This window comes from Vulpes vulpes, chromosome 12, assembly GCF_048418805.1.
Source record: "Vulpes vulpes isolate BD-2025 chromosome 12, VulVul3, whole genome shotgun sequence".
Classification (NCBI taxonomy): domain Eukaryota; kingdom Metazoa; phylum Chordata; class Mammalia; order Carnivora; family Canidae; genus Vulpes; species Vulpes vulpes.
In genome coordinates, this window is record NC_132791.1 from 144,987,523 (window position 1) to 145,005,052 (window position 17,530).

The following is a 17,530-nucleotide window of genomic DNA, read 5'->3' on the forward strand; positions in this document are numbered from 1 at the left end:
ATTTTTTCTGGATTAGGTGTTTACCATTAGCGTAACAATCTCCCAGCGTGATAAAACAGCCAGTCTTTCTTCAATGCCCCTATCCCACTTCTCTGCCCAGCCCCTCTGTTCTACTCTCTTACAAATTTATGCATTTCCTTTCAGTTCTTTGAGTTTTCATGTTACCTGTCCACTTTTTTTTTATTAGCGTTCTTACCATATTAAGAATAATTATTTTAAATTCCCATTCTTGGCAATTTCAAAATTTCTACTATATCTTAGTCTGCTCTAATGCTTGCTTTGTTTCTTCAGACTGTTTTTTGCCCTTTGATGTGCTGTGTAATTTTTTGTTTAAAAGCTGAACATGTTGCATCATGTAATATGAACTGAAGTAAATAAGCCTTTAGTGTGAGATTTTATGTTTATCTGGCTAGGAATTAGGCTGTGTTTACTGTAGCAGTAGGTTTATGAGGCTTCAATTTCCTCCAGTGTCCTTCTTTTTGTCTCTTTTTTTCTTTTTTTTTTTTACATTCCCCTAGAGACTCCTTGGAGCCTGAGCCTTGCAGCTCTTCCTATTTCAATCCCCTGTTATTGTACAGGAAGGAGACCTATTGGTGTGATGGTAAGATATTGAGGGGAGAGAAAATGTTCCATAATCCTATAATTAGGTCTTAGTCTTTTAGTGGACCTTTGACCTTGAGCTATGACCTTCAAAAGTCTTTCTCATATTTTTTTCCTTCTCAGGTAGAACAAGAAATGTAGAGGAAAACTTGGAGTTGTGTATTTATTTCCCTTCCCCCATGTTGATTAGGCTCTGCTAAAATAGTTTTCCTTGAAGCCAGACCTTTGTTAAGGAAAACTGAAAATTCTGGGTATATTTTAGAATGGTTATGTCCTATTCCCATGCTGGAATTATGAGGGCATTTTTCTCTGATCATCTTCCTGAGAGGCTGATGGGTGTCTTTGTAGGGCTCGGTGAGTGAGACTGGGCCCTGAGAGTTTTTATCTTCAAAATTAGTTTACACTCAGTCTCCAGCAGTCAATTACACTTTAAGTTTTCCTACCATTCACTACCTATTATTTCCTACCAAACACCCTAGTTGCAGAGTTTGTTCCCAGTAAATTGTGATTCTCTTTCTCCTGCTTGTCCAACTTTGGGGCCAGTGGTTTATCTATAAACTGATCTGATGGATCTAAAGAGACCTGTTGATTTTCAGTTTGCTAAGTCTTTCTTGTGATAAAAACAAGATTGGTGACTTGTGGTCTTTACATGTTGAACCAGAAACATCTATGTTCATTCTTTAACCCTTGCAGTCTGTTGTCTCTGTTTCTATTCAAAGGTCAGTAATGAGTGACTGAAAGCTTTCAAAAGTCATCAAATTCAATGGGCTTTCTTAACTTTTCTGCCTCTCTGTAGCATTTGACAATATTGATCTTCCTCTCCTCAACCCTGAGCTTTATTGGCTCACTTATTACTGGTCTAAATGCCACTTTTCTGGTTTCTTTTATCTCCAGCTTCTCCCTCTAGCTCTGTTACCTTCTCTTTGTGCCTTTAGGTTTTTATTTTAGGACTCTGTTCATTTACTATCATCTCCATGCAAAGATTCTCAAATCTGAATCTCCAACTCTAACTTTTGTTCCTTGAAATTCACTTTACTCTTGCATTTTGAACTGCCACCAGACAGCTACACCAAGATATCACTGATATCTAATATGAACATGTCTACAATTGAACTTTTTAACTGTGTTTTAGAAAACTAACTTAATCCCCACCTTAACTATATGAGATACGTACTATTATTAACCTTAATGTAAAAATAAAGAAACAGATGAATTATTGGATGAGTTTGAGCATTTAAATAGACCTTTGAGTTTAAGCTTTCTTACTTGTAAAACATGACTTTAAATATCTTACAAGTTATTATAAGAATTAAATTATAAAATACAGGTGGATGTTCTTTGAAATTTAAAGTTTAAGTGGCATTGTTATTATCTATTACCAAGTCCTATCAGTTCTGTATCTGCTATCTTTTAAGGGTGCCTAAGATATGTTTTTATGTTTTATAGACATGGAAATGACTCTTACGAGGGGAGAAGTCTTTTTTTTTTTTTTTTTAATATTCATGGATCTATAGAAAAAGGAGGCATGGTATGCCATTGCCACACAGGGTTCCACATAGGAAAGTACAAGGGCCAGTCAGGAGATAGAACAAGCAAGGGGAAACATGGACAAGAACCTTTATTGTGGTTTCTGTGGGAGGAATAGACAAAGCAGAACAAACAGGTTTAGAATTGGCTCGTTTGGATAATTTCAAAAGGCTCTGGTTCCTGTTGTAAGGGGGATTAGGGCAGGTGGATAGTGACCCAGAAAGAGATTTGAGAGCCTGAGAAAAGGAGTTGGTAAGGGTTAGGCTCTGGATTGGCTGGTTTGCAGATGTAAGGGTGCTTGTGGGTAAATCTTTTACTATGTATAGGATTTGATTAACCTTGGGTGGGGCAGTCCCTCCAGGGTCAGCAAGTTCTTTGATGTCAAAACACCAAAATGCGAAAAATAAAAAGACATGCTTAACACAAGGTGTATCTTGTATTTGTTTTATGTCTATATCTGCTGCTCCATGTTAAGCCTTGATTACTTCTCACCTGAGCTATTCCCATAGCATCTAACTAACGGTCTTACTTCTACTATGTTCCTGCATATGTTCCTACATACAGTTAAATATTTTTGGAAAATTGTTTAGGTCACTTTACTCTTTTGCTTAAAAACCTTCAAAGCCAGTCTCTTGCTTTTGTAAAAAAAAAAAAAAAAAAATCCAAAAACATAGCCTGGCTCTTTTGTTTTTGGTTAACTTTGTTTTCCTTCATGCATTTAATTGAATTATTTAGGATTCCCTGTACATACCACATGCTTTTCTACTCTCGTTCACAAAGGTCTTTCCTCAGGGTGCATTTTTCACTCTGCTCCAATACCCTTGTCCTCCTTCACCTCCTCCTGCACCAAATACAAATACATGCACATCCCAAATATTTCTTTTGAATTCTATTTAAATTTAAGGCCTAAGTCAGATGTCACTGTCGTGATTTCTCTGTTCATACTTCTCATCCAAAGTAATCTTACCACAATGCTCATTTCATCCTCTGTGTACTTCCTTTGTGGCACCTAAAATTTTGTACTTCTATTATAATCATATACATGTTTTATCTATTAGATTGTAAGCTCCTTAGGGCTCATAGATCTGATTCATATTGTATCCTTGCCAGTGTGTAGCACAAGGCCTTACCTTATGTACAGTGTTTTATAAATAACTTGAATAAGTGGAAGAAATTTATTGGTTTTAGATGGAAATTACCATCATCTCATTAAAATAAGGGGCTAAATACAGAAACTTTCACAAGCCACACTTATTTTTCCTTGTGATTATTTATTTCATAGCAAGATTTGTGGATGGATAGCATGTTTTTAATGTCATTTGCCCCTGTTTTCATGGAAGTGATTATCAGGAGTTCTTTCAACAGATACCTGTTTAATGCCTTATACTTTTGTTATTGCGTAGATACTGAAGATGCAGGAGTCAAAACAAATTAGGTCCCTGCTTTGGAAAACTCAAGAATGTCCATAGAGCTCTACATGACCACTTGTATGATGACTGTTTTCAGGTGTAATGGTTTTCAAAGTGCTTACCTCTTGAAACCTCAAAGTGGTTATCTTCTCTAATTTGCCCCTTTTGAAAACATATTTTCTAAGTAGTTAGAGATGTACCATAAATTTCTCACATAATTGCTACAGGTACTTCTTTCAATTTCTTTCAAAAAGTGGTCTGTATTTTCTGATTTCTTACTTTGCCAGGCAGAATGCTAAGAGCTATACTGTAACTATGGACATAATAAACATGGTTCCTTCTGATAAAACTTATAAGTATGAAGATGGAGGGGGTTCACTGATAATCCTCTCTCAAGAGATCCCAATAACTAGGTAATTGATAAATGTAACATCATTCACTAATTCATTTCTATTTGGGTCCTATAGAGAGTAGAAAGAACTGGTTTATGAGTAAATATGATATTTCATTAGGCATCTATTTGGTTTGAGATGTCTTTTTTTATTTTCAAATCCATTCCTTTATTTTTTTAATTTAAATTCAATTAACATATATTGTTAGTTTCAGAGATAGAGGTCAATGATTAATCAGGTTTTTTTTTTTTAATTTTTATTTATTTATGATAGTCACAGAGAGAGAGAGAGGCAGAGACACACAGGCAGAGGGAGAAGCAGGCTCCATGCACCGGGAGCCCGACGTGGGACTCGATCCCGGGTCTCCAGGATCGCGCCCTGGGCCAAAGGCAGGCGCCAAACCGCTGCACCACCCAGGGATCCCGATTAATCAGTTTTATATAATACCCAGTGTGCATTATATCATGTGCCCCCTTAATGTCCATCACCCAGTTACCCCATCCCCTCACCTCTCTTGCCTCCAGCAACCTTCAATTTGTTTCCTATGATTAAGAACCTCTTACGGGGCAGCCCCGGTGGCGCAGCGGTTTAGCGCCACCTGCAGCCCAGGGCGTGATCCTGGAGACCCTGGATTGAGTCCGACGTCGGGCTCCCTGCATGGAGCCTGCTTCTCCCTCTGCCTGTGTCTCTGCCTCTCTCTCTCTCTGTCTCTATGAATAAATAAAAATCTTAAAAAAAAAAAAAAAGAACCTCTTATGGTTTGTCTCCCTCTTTGATCTCATCTTGTTTTATTTTTTCCTCTCTTCCCCTATGATCCTCTATTTTGATTCTTAAATTCCACATATGAGTGAGATCTGTGATAATTGTCTTTCTCTGATTGACTTACTTCACTTAGCATAATAACCTCTAGTTCTATCCACATCATTGCAAATGGCAAGATTTCTTTTTTTTATGGGTGAGTAGTATTCCATTCTGTATATGTACCACATCTTCTTTATCCATTCATCTGTTGACAGACACCCGGGCTCTTTCCATAGTTTGGCTATTGAGGACATTGCTGCTATAAACATTGGGGTGCAGGTGCCCCTTCAGATCACTACATTTGTATCTTTAGGATAAATATCCAGTAGTGCAACTGGAAGGTTATTGGGTAGCTCTATTTTCAACTTTTTGAGGAACTTCCATACTGTTTTCCAGAGTGGGTGCACCAGCTTGCATTCCCACCAACAGCATAAGAGGGTTTCTCTTTCTCCACATCCTCACCAACATCTGTTGTTTCCTGAGTGGTTAATTTTTGCTCTTCTGACTGGTGTGAGGTGGTATCTCATTGTGTTTTTGATTTGTATTTCTCTGATGCTGGGTGATGTTCAGCATTTTTTTTTTTAAGTATCTCTTGGCCATTTGGAGGTCTTCTTTGGAGAAATGCCTATGTCTTCTGCCCATTTATTGACTGGATTATTTATTTTTTAGTTGTTGATTTTGATTAGTTCATTATAGATTCTGGATACTAGCCCTTTGTCTGATAAGGCATTTGCAAATATCTTCTCCCATTCTGCTGGTTGCCTTTTGATTTTGTTGACTATTTCCTTTGCTGTACAAAAGCTCTTTATCTTGATGAGTCCCAATAGTTCATTTTTGCCTTTGTTTCCCTTGCCTTTGGAGACATGTCTAGCAAAAAGTTGCTGTGGCTGAGGTTACAGAGGTTGCTACCTGTGTTCTCTTTTAGGATTTTGGTGGATTCTTCTCTCACATTTAGGTCTTTCATCCATTTTGAGTCTATTTTTGTGTATGGTACAAGGAAATGGTCCAATTTCATTCTTCTGCATGTGGCTGTCCAATTTTCCCACAGTTTGTTGAAGAGACTTTTTTCCATTGGATATTCTTTTCTACTTTCTCAAAGATTAGTTGACCATAGAGTTGAGAGTCCATTTCTGGATTCTCTACTCTGTTCCATCAATCTTTGTTTCTTTTTCAGTATTCCTTTGGCTCTCTGCAGTCTTTTCTGGTTCCATACAAATTATAGGATTATTTGTCTCAGCTCTGTGAAAAAAGTTGGTGATATTTTGATAGAGATTGCATTGAATGTATAGACATTTTCACAATATTTGTCCTTCCAATCCATGAGCATGGAATGTTTTTCCATTTCTTTGTGTCTTCTTCAATTTCTTTCATGAGCATTCTATAGTTTTTTGAGTACAGATCCTTTGCTTCTTTGGTTAGATTTATTCCTAAGTATCTTATGGGGTTTGGTACAACTGTAAATGGAATTGATTCCTTAATTTCTCTCTTCTGTCTCATTCATAGTGTATAGAAATGCAACTGATTTCTGTGCCTTGATTTTATATCCTGCCACTATGCTGCATTCCTGTATGAGTTCTAGCAATTTTGGGGTGGAGTCTTTAAGGTTTTACACATAGAATATCATGTCATTTGCAAAAGGTGCTGGAAATGGGAACCTGCAAGGACCAAGACACATGCAAAAAGGCAGAGTGGTCAGTAATACAGCTCTTTCTTTTACTTGTTATTTTGGGAAATGTGATTTAATTTCGAAATCCCTGTAAATTGAATTTGCATTGTAGTCCTTTACGATAGGAAGACTGCTATTATTTTTTAAAAATAAGGCTTTTACATGACTTTAATAATAGTTGTAAGTTTAATTTTCATATACCCCAGAGTATAGAGATATTACCTTGAGTGTAACAAATTTTGGCTTCTTTGCCAATTCAGATGCCTTTTATTTCTTTTTGTTGTCTGATTGCTGAAGCTAGGACATCTAGTACTATGTTGAACAACGGTGGTGAGAGTGAACATTCTTGCCATATTCCTGACCTTAGGGGAAAAGCTCGCATTTTTTTCCCCATTGAGAATGTTATTCATTGGGACCTTTTCATATATGGCTTTTATGATATTGAGCTATGTTCCCCTCTATCTCTACTCTATGAAGAGTTTTAATCCAGAAAGGATGCTATACTTTGTCAAATGCCTTATCTGCATCTATTGAGGGGATCATATGGTTCTTGTCCTTTCTTTTATTGATGTAATTTGTCACGTTGATTGATTTGCAAGTGTTGAACCACCCTTGCATCCCAGGAATAAATCCCACTTGGTCATGGTGAATAATTCTTTTAATGTACTGTTGAGTCCTATTGGCTAGTATTTTGGTGAGAACTTTTGCATCCATGTTCATCAGGGATATTGGTCTGTAATTCTCCTTGTGGGTGGGGTCTTTGTCTAGTTTTAGGATCAAAGTAATGCTGACCTCATAGGAAGGGTTTGGCAGTTTTCCTTCCATTTCTGTTTTTTCGAAACAGCTTCAGAAAAGTTCTTCTTTAAATGCTTGGTAGAATTCCCCTGGAAAGCCATCTGGCACTGGACTCTTGTTTGTTGGGAGATTTTTGATTACTGCTTCAATTTCCTCGCCAGATATGGGTCTGTTCAGGTTTTCTATCTCCCTGTTTCAGTTTTGGTAGTTTATACATCTCTAGGAATTCATCCATTTCTTCCAGATTGCCTAATTTGTTGGCATGTAGTTGCTCATAATATGGTCTTATAATTGTTTGTATTTCTTTGGTGTTGGTTGTGGTCTCTCCTCTTTCATTCATGATTTTATTTATTTGAGTTCTTTTTTCTTTTTGATAAGTCTGACCAGGGGTTTATCAATCTTATTAATTCTTTCAAAGAACCAGCTCGTAGTTTATTGATCCGTTCTACTATTCTTTTGGTGTCTATTTCATTGATTTCTGCTCTAATCTTTATTAATTCTCTTCTCCTGGTGGGTTTAGGCTTTATTTGCTGTTCTTTTTCCAGCTCTTTTAGATGTAAAGTTAGGTTGTGTATTTGAGACCTTTCTTGTTTCTTCAGAAAGGCTTGTATTGCTATACACTTACCTCTTAGAACCACATTTACTGCATCCCAAAGGTTTTGGTTTTTTTTTTCTTATCTAATTTTTTTATTTAAATTCAATTTGCCAACATATACTATAACACCCAGTGCTCATCCCATCAAGTGCCCTCCTTAGTGCCCATTGTCCAGTTACCCCATCCCCCCACCTACCTCCCCTTCTGCAGCCCTTTGTTTGTTTCCCAGAGTTAGGAGTCTCTCATGGTTTGCATCCCAAAGGTTTTGAAAAGTTCTGTTTTCATTTGTTTCCATCAGTTTTTAAATTCTTTAATTTCCTGGTTGACCCTTTCATTCTTTAGTAGGATGCTCTTTAGCCTCCATGTATTTGAGTTCTGTCCAAATTTCCTTTTGTGATTGAGTTCTATCTTCAAAGCATTGTGGTTTGAAAATATGCAGGAAATGATCTTAGTCTTTTGTACAATTTGAGACCTGATTTGTGACCCTGTATGTGATCTGTTCTGGAGAATGTTCCATGTGCACTCAAGAAGAATGTGTATTCTGTTGCTTGAGGATGGAATGCTTGAATATATCTGTGAAGTCCATATAGTCCAGTATGTCATTCAAAGCCCTTTTTTCTCCCATCTGCTTAGATGATCTGTTCATTGCAGTAAGTGGGGTGTTAAAGTCCTGTACTACTATTGTTATCAGTGTATTTCTTTCATTTTGTTATTAATTGGTTTATGTAATTGGCTGCTCCCATGATAGGGGCATAAATATTTATTGTTATATCTTGTTGGATAGACCCTTTAATTATGATATGGTGTCCTTCCTCATCCTTTATTACAGTCTTTGGTTTAAAATCTAATTTGTCTAATATGAGGATTGCTACCCCAGATTTCTTTTGATGTCCATTAGCATGATAAATGGTTTTCTATCTCCTCACTTTCAATCTGAAGATGTCTAGGTCTAAAATGAGCCTCTTGCAGACAACATATCGATGGGTCTTGCTTTTTTATCCAGTCTGATACCCTGTATCCTTTGATTGGGGCATTTAGCCCATCTACATTCTGAGTAACTATTGAAAGATACAAATTTAGTGCCATTGTATTACCTGTAAAGTCACTGTTTCTGTGTACTGTCTCTATTCCTTTCTAGTCTATGTTACCTTTGGGCTCTCTTCACTTAAAGGATCCCCTTTAATATTTCTTGCAAGGTTGGTTTAGTGATCACAAATTCTTTCAGTTTTTGTTTGTCCTAGAAGCTTTTTATCTCTCCTTCTATTTTGAATAACATCCCTGCTGGATAAAATATTCTTGGCTGCATATTTTTCTCACTTAGTACCCTGAATGTGTAATGCCAGTCCTTTCTGGCCTGCCAGGTCTCTGTAGATAGGTCTGCTGCCAGCCTAATGTTTCTAACCTTGTAAGTTAGAGACTTCTTGTCCCAAGCTGTTTTCAGGATTTTTCTCTTTATCTCTGAGATTTGCAAATTTCACTCATATAGCAAGGTGTTGACCTATTTTTATTATGAGGGGAGTTCTCTGCACCTCCTGGACTTGAATTCCTGCTTCCTTCCCCCAGTTAGGGACGTTCTCTGTTCTAATTTGCTCCAATATATCTTCTGCCACCACCACCCCTTTCCTCTTCTTCTGGGATCCTAATTATTCTAACATTGTTTCACTTATGGTATCACTTATCTCTCAAATTCTCCCCTTGTGATCCAGTAGTTGTCTTTTTTCTTAGCTTCTTTAGTCTCCATCATTTTGTCTTCTATATCACTAATTTTCTCTTCTGCTCATTTATCCTAGCAGTTAGAGCCTCCATTTTTTACTGCATTTCATTAATAGCCTTTTTCATTTTGACTTGATTAGATTTTAGTTCTCTTATTTCTCCAGAAGGCAATTGTCTAGTGTCTTCTATGTTTTTTTCAAGTCCAGGTAGTATCTTTATAATCATTATTCTGAATTCTAGTTCTGACTGACATGTTACTTATATCCATGCTGATTAGGTCCCAGGCAGTCAGTACTTCCTCTTGTTCTCTTTTTTGAGGTGAGTTTTTCCATCTAGTCATTCTTGAAGAAAGTAGTTGGTTCTCCATTTATAGAGTTGCATGTATTCTTTTCTTAGATCCCCAGTTGAGTTTGCAGATAATCAGAATGATTTGATAGCTATTTAGCTGAATTCCTTGGACCAGATGAAACTAAGGTCTCTTATGTCTCTGCCATCTTGGACTTGGTCCATTTGAGTGTCTTATAGATATTTAGCTGGAGCCACCCAGTAGGCTATTAAACATCTAAGTATGAAATTGCATGTTTTGAATTAGATATAATGACTTACAGATTATTTATTCAACAAATAATCATTAAGCAGCCACTGTGTGTTTAGTACATTAGGGATACAGTAGGGAACAAAACAGCCCCAAATCCTTACCCTCATGGAACTTAAATTCTAAGTGGGGGATAAACAGCTAACTCATAATATATTTAAATAAAAGATGCATTATGTTGGGTAGTAAGTCCTAAGGAGAAAAATAAAGCAAGGGGATATGAAATATTTGAGAGGAGTATTTGGCATTTTAGATAGGAGAGCCTGGGAAGGCTATACTAAAAAAGTGGTTTTAAGTAAAGACCTGAAGAAAGGATGTTACATATGTACATTTCATGTGAAGAGCATTTTAAGCAAAAGGAACAGCAAGGGCAAAGGCTTCAATAGGGAAATATACCTGGCAATATCAAGGATGCCAGTGTGACAAGAGCTAAGTATACAAGAGAAAGAGTATTGAACATGAAGTGAGACATAACTGGATGCATGTAGAACTTTTAGGTCATAATAAGGACTTAGGCTTTATGAGATGGTAAACAGATTGAGGATTTTAAGCATAGTAGTGATATGATCTAACTTGTGTTTTAAAGGATCACTCTGGTTGCCATATGGCGAATAGATGTCAGGGGATTGAAGTTAAGCAAGAAGATAAATTAGAAGGCTACTGCAACAATCCAAGAACGATAGAATAGTTATTGGTACCAGGATGGTGGCAACAAGGGTGATAACAAAATGGTTGGACTCAGGATATACTTTGAAATTTTCTCACCCAAGCAACTGAAATAGCATTACCTTTAACAAATGGGGGAAGACTGCAAAAAGAGTATGTTTGCTGGACAAGGTGAGAGTGAGATTGTCAGGAGCTCAGTTTTTCACCTGCTAATTTTGAGTTAGAGGTGTCAGGCAGGCAGGTAGGTATATGGGTATAGGGTTCAGAGGAATGGTATAGTTAGAGATATATATTTAGGAGTCATTATCATATAGATGGTATTTAAATCATGCATTGGATGAGTTCACCTAGGCTATGAGTGTGGACAGAAATAGGAAGAAGTCCAAGGATGAACACTGCAGAAAAAGTAGAAAGAGCGCCAGATAACAAATGTATCTTGCAATCCAAGTTGAAGAAGAAGAACAGGAGGAGGAGGAGGAGGAGGAGGAGGAGGAGGAGGAGGAGGAGGGAAAGGGGAAGGGGAGGGGGAGGGAAAGGAGGGAAGGAAGGAAGGAAGGAAGGAAGGAAGGAAGGAAGGAAGGAAGGAAAAAAACGAAGAAGGAAAAAAAAGAACAAAGAAGGAGCAACTGGGTAAATTTTGCTGATAAGTAAGATGAGAACATTGGCAATTAATATTATGGAGGTAACAGGACTTTGGCAATAATTCTTTTGGTGGAATGATAAGGGCTGAAACTTTACTGGATCAGGTTTAAGAATGATAAGAGCTAAAACTTTACTGGAATTAGAAACAATAAGTACAGACAGTTCTTTCAAAGGAGTTGCTATAATTAAAGGAAAAAATGAATGGGATGGTAGGTAGAGAGATGGAATCAAGAGAAATTTTTTAAGATAGGAGAAATAATGGCATATTTATCTGCTAAAAGGAATAATGCAGTAGAGTGAGAAAAGCTCATGATGCATGAGAGAATTACTAGAACAATGTCCTTGAATAGGTAGAAAGTAATGGAATCCAGTACATGAGTAGAGGAATTGACCTAAGCTGGAATCATAGCTAATTCATCCAAAGTAACAAGAGAGAAATAAGGAATGTAGTCATAGATATAATCAGGTGCAAAGTAGTAACAGTGGAAATATTTGAAAGTTACCTGATTAGCTCAATTTTCTCACTTAATTAGCTGAAAGTAAAGATAGGAGAGTAGGGGATCCCTGGGTGGCTCAGCGGTTTGGCACCTACCTTTGGCCCAGGGCGCAATCCTGGGGTCCCGGGATCGAGTCCCGCGTCGGGCTCCTGGCATGGAGCCTGCTTCTCCCTCTGCCTGTGTCTCTGCCTCTCTCTCTCTCTCTCTCTCTGTCTATCATAAATAAATAAATAAACCTTAAAAAAAAAAAGATAGGAGAGTAGATGTTGACAATCAAGTAGAGAGAAGTATGAAATAGTGGCCTTAGAAGGTGTAGTAAAAAGTGATTTGTACCACAGTATAATTGCTGGCACATTAAAGACACTTTAAGTTAATGATCCATAATTTAAAATGAGATCTGGCATCATGGTCGGATATTTTTTCTCCAGCTTCATTTAGCTGCAGAAGTTGAATTAAAATCTATCATATTAATAGAAAACTTGAAGTATTAGGTCAGCAGATTAGGAGATGATTGCCACTGAAAAAAATAGTCTGTTACTCATAGTTTTCAAGAGGAGAGGGCAGGCAGTCCCACAGGGGACTACGTGGGAAAGCACTGGGGTCAGACAGACATCAGGAAGAGGGAAAGGGAGAAACTGTGGTCCCATGTTTTTTATGGTTTTGGTGGGAGGGTACAGGTAAGGCATGATAAGCAGGCTTAAGATTGCTAGTTTGAATAATATCAGTGGGTTCTGAAACATAGAGACCATCCTTAGTTGTCTGGTACCTGGCTATCGGGCGATTAGGGAAGGTGTATATAGTGGCCCAGAGTGTGAGGGCCTGATAAAGGGGGCAGTTGGGCATAGACTGGTTTGCATTGGGAAATTGTGCCCATGGGAGGGGAGGAGGTGACAAGATAGGCAGGAAATCAGGCACAGTGCTTGAGCATATCAGTTTGTCCAGAACAAGATGTGTTGGGCATAAACATGTGTTGCAAATGGTAGAATATCAAGTTTACAAAAGATAGAGATGTGGTTAATATACAGGTGTAGGCTCAAAGTTAGAAGATAATTGTAATTAAACAAAGTTTTGGTTTTGCCAGCAAGTGTAGTGAATTTTATTTATTTTTTTAATTTTTATTTATTTACGATAGTCACACAGAGGGGGGGGGAGGGGGCAGAGACATAGGCAGAGGAAGAAGCAGGCTCCATGCACCTGGAGCCCGATCCCAGGTCTCCAGGATCGCGCCCTGAGCCAAAGGCAGGCGCTAAACCGCTGCACCACCCAGGGATCCCAGTGTAGTGAATTTTAAAAAGGAGAAGGAAGATGAGACTGTAAGGGTTATAATGCAGGTTTAATTGTATTGCATTTCACTTTATGGCACTTTGTTGATACTGTGAATTTTATAAATTGAAGGTTTATGGCAACCCTGTGTCAAGCTAGGTGCCATTTTTCAAGCATTTGCTCACATTTCAAGCATTTGCTCACTTAGTGGCTGTTACATTTTGGTAATTCTTGCAATATTTTAAACTTTTTAATTATTTGTTATTGTGAACTGTGATCAGTGATTATGATTCACTGAAAACTCAGATGATGGTTAGCATTTTTTAGCGATGAAGTATTTTTTAATTATGTATATTGTGTTTTTAGACATAAGGCTATTGCACATTTAATAGACTACAGTACAGTGTAAACAAAACTTTATATGCACCAGGAAACAAAAAAATTCATTTTACTCACTTTATTGTGCTATTTGCTTTATTGTGGTAGCCTAAAACTGAACCTGCAACATGTCCAAAGTATGCCTAATTAACTATGAATTATATTTATTAACCTTAAGCTCAGGGGAAAAGGGATTATGTGAGAGGGTTGAGTAAGGGAGTAAAGCAGGGTAGAATCAAGGGCTTAAAGGTGATAATGGAGTTGAAGGGAGTGAAATAGAGTTGTTTGAAATTGGGTATTAAGAAGGTGTAGGGGCACCGGGGTGGCTCATTCAGTTAAGCATCTGACTCTTGATTTCGGCTCAGGTTATGATCTCAGGGTTGTGAGATCCAGCCCCATGTCAGGCTTTGTGCTGATCATGGAGCCTACTTAAGATTCTTTCTTTCCCTCTCCCTCTGCCCCTTCCTCCCTCCTCCCCTCCTGCTTGCATGGTTTCTCTTTCTCTTTCTCAAAAAAAAAAAAAAAAAAAGAGTAAGTTACCCAAGAAAAATCATTAAAAAAAGGGGGAGGGATATAAGCTGCAAAAATAGGAAGTGACAGTTGACCTTGCTAGGGACAAGGTCAAATGTATGACCATGAGAATAAATAGCTGACATGGCAAGGAGAACAAGATTATGTGAGAAAGGTTCAGTAATTTAGGATATAAAATCTTCAGGGAATGGAAGAAAGGAGGTGGTGCTGATGGTAGACTGCCATAAGGAAGTAGAATATAATATAAATCATTGAAACCCTGAGTTTTTACATATACTCAAGGTCTGTGTGTGTGTGTGTGTGTGTGTGTGTATGTGTGTGTGTGTGTAGAGCCAGGGAGAGAGAGGGAGGGAACAACTGGATAACTGAGGTTTGAGCCAGAGTATAATTTTCTTTCTTTTTTTTTTTTGAGTATAATTTTCAAAAGAGGAAACTAATAAAGGAAAAATAGAAGGAGACTAGCTTTTGTAAGGATAGAAGGGGCAAAGGTCAAGGAGAAAGCAAATACAAGTTGAAGGTAATGGTAAAAGAGTGATTCATTTGATGAATTGTGGATTTTGGATTAAATAGAGAAGAAAAACCTAAAAGTACTAATTAGTAGAAAATGGAAGGGTCAAGTGGTTAGAGGTCCCAAAGACATTGAAGAATAGGAGATGATGGTTTCACAGAAGAAGGAAGGGTCAACTGTCAAATGATACAAAGATAAGTACTGAAAAGAGTCTTTGTATTTGACAAGTTGAAGGACTAGGTGATTTTAATGAAAGTAGTCTCTATGCAGTAGGATAGAAGAGTTAGAGCTAGATTGTAGTGAATTATGGAGCAGATAAGAGGAATAAGGAAGTAGTATTCTTGACTACTTAAAGAGTTGGAATATGAAAGGAAGGGTATATAAAGTAACACATAGAGGAAGACATGGCTAAAAAATGATTTTTAAGTTGATGGGGTGACTGGAGCATAATTATATGCTCAAAGGGAAAAAATAGGAAGTAATATGTAGCAGACAGGAAATTATTGATGGACAAAAGTCCGTGAGAAAGTAGTAACAGACAGATTTTCAGAGCACAAGTAGAAAGATGAGCCTTAGATAGGAATGGCAACTCTTGCTGAAAAAAGAAAGATGAATTTAGAAGTGTTTGTAGGATATGAAAGAAAAACATGACAATAGAGAAATAATTTAAGGAGCTTTCACCTGATCTTACTTTCTTAGAGATGTTGAAGGTGAAGTCATTTAGACACTGAAGGAGGGAGAATAGAGTAAAATACTTTAGAAGAATGTTAATTTGAAATACTACATGAATGGAATCCATTTATTTAAACAATCCTTCTTTAGTGACCACAATATACTGGGTACTGTTGTGGGTTCTAGGAATATATCAATTAACAAGACCAAAGTTCTTGCCCTGAAGATGCTTACATTCTAGTAGAGGAGTGGACAACAAGAACAATGTATCAAATAGTAATAAAAGCTATGAAAAATAAAATATGAAAAATGGATTGATGGTTGCCATTTAAAAATATTTCATTCTTGTCTGATCTTTTATGTTTTGAAAGCAAAAGTACTATTTAAAATGTTTTCTTTGGGGGGCGAGATGGGGGGAGAGGGCAGGGGAGTGCCTGGCTAGCTCAGTCAGTACAGCATGCAACTCCTGATCTCAGGATCATGAATTCAAGCCACACGTTAGGTGTGGAGCCTACTTAAAATTAAAATTAAAAAATAATAATGGAAAAATAAAATGTTTTCTTTGGAAACAGATTTTCTTTTTATAATCTAAGAGAATATCATCCTTATTTTATAGAAATCCACAGTATAATCAGTACCAGAACAAAGAAATGACAAGATAGGGTTTTGAGTTAAGGAATTTGCAGAGTATACAAAAGTAAAATCATATTTTTTTCTCCAGGATGCAAACACTTTGATTTTATCTTCTCTTCTTATTAAAAATTATGTAATTGTTGAGACAGGAACACGATATTCTTTCCAGGTTTTATTTCTCATGCTTCATTCTGCCTATGTGGCTGCACTGTATACTCACTTATGCCTACTATGTTCAAGGGACTTCCTAACCATAATATACAAATTAATCCATTTAATCCTCATAATAATCTATGAATAGGGAACTATTAATATCCCCATCTCACAAATAAAGAAACTGAGACCCAGAGAAATCACTATAGACTTTGGATCACACTGCTTAGGTTCAAATTTCAATTCTCAGAGGAATATTTCTCTCTTAAGCCTCTGTGATTTTATATAAAATGATACAGCAACCTCTTAGGGGTCATGAGAAAAAAGTGACATAATGAATGTAAACATTCTAGAACTATGCTTACACATAATGAACTCTCAAGTAGCTATTATTTCTTATTTATGTATTCAGATTGTTTCCATGTTTCTAATGAAAGTCTGCTATTTTGTTGTTGGTTATTTTTCCTTCTGTCATGATCCTTTGTCTTATGTTTTCTTTTCTTAATATAGGAGCGTTGGCCCACAGGCCAAGAAATCTATTAGCTTTATTAACACCGCAAGAGGAGGCTTCACAAAAAGCTATGTTGGTGCAAACCAAAGTAGAATGGCTATGTCAAAAACCATGACAATTCTACCTGAGATAAAAACAGAAAAAATGAATATTTCTACCCCAAAGACAGTCATACAGGTAATGTTCCTTAGAATTCTGAGTTTAAATTGAAAATGATACCATAAAGACCTTGACTAAAATGTTAAAGTAAAAAATATACTGCTTTGAAATAATCAACTCACTTCTAATAATGATATGTTAATTTTGTTAGAGTATTTACTACATATCTTACAGCGTAATATTGGCTCTTGATTCCTATAATTCATTTCTAATAATGAGAACATTAGAGTTGAGTAAGGAAAGTCTACTCGTGACCAAGAACTAGTTGATTATGGTATTAAGAATAGCTAACCCAGTTATAGATAGTAAAGCTAATATCCATTCGTCTTTGCAATGTACTCTAGAAAATATAAAATGAATTGTCACAAAATTGGTTATCTCATTAGAAAACTAAGAATTAAATTTTTTAACTTTTAATCAAAGTTTAATATATATATACAGACAAGCATGTAATTAATATATAAATCTGAATGGGCTAAGCATTGACTTTTTTTTTTTTAGATATGACACAAAAATCACAGTCCATTAAAGGTAACATTGATAAATTGGACTCCATCAAAATTAAAGCTTCTGGTCTTAGAAAGATATTGCTAAAAGAATGAAAAAAAAAGCCATACAGTGGGAAAAATTATTTATAAAGCATATGTCTGCTAAAGTACTTGTATTCAAAATATATAAACAATTCTCAAAACAATATTAAGGCAACATAATATTTAAAATAAGCAAAACAGGGGATCCCTGGGTGGCTCAGCGGTTTAGCACCTGCCTTCAGCCCAGGGCGTGATGCTGGAGTCCGGGGATCGGGTCCCACGTCGGGCTCCCTG

General features: G+C 36.8%; 1 protein-coding gene across 1 annotated transcript in view; it reads left to right on the plus strand.

Annotated features, from left to right (window-relative positions):
- Positions 1-17,530, plus strand: part of DNAI4 (dynein axonemal intermediate chain 4) — a 99,775-nt gene that overhangs the window by 2,526 nt on the left and 79,719 nt on the right. Inside the window, 1 exon segment of the mRNA XM_025983236.2 lies at positions 16,547-16,724. Coding sequence (XP_025839021.1) covers positions 16,547-16,724 — 178 coding nt within the window.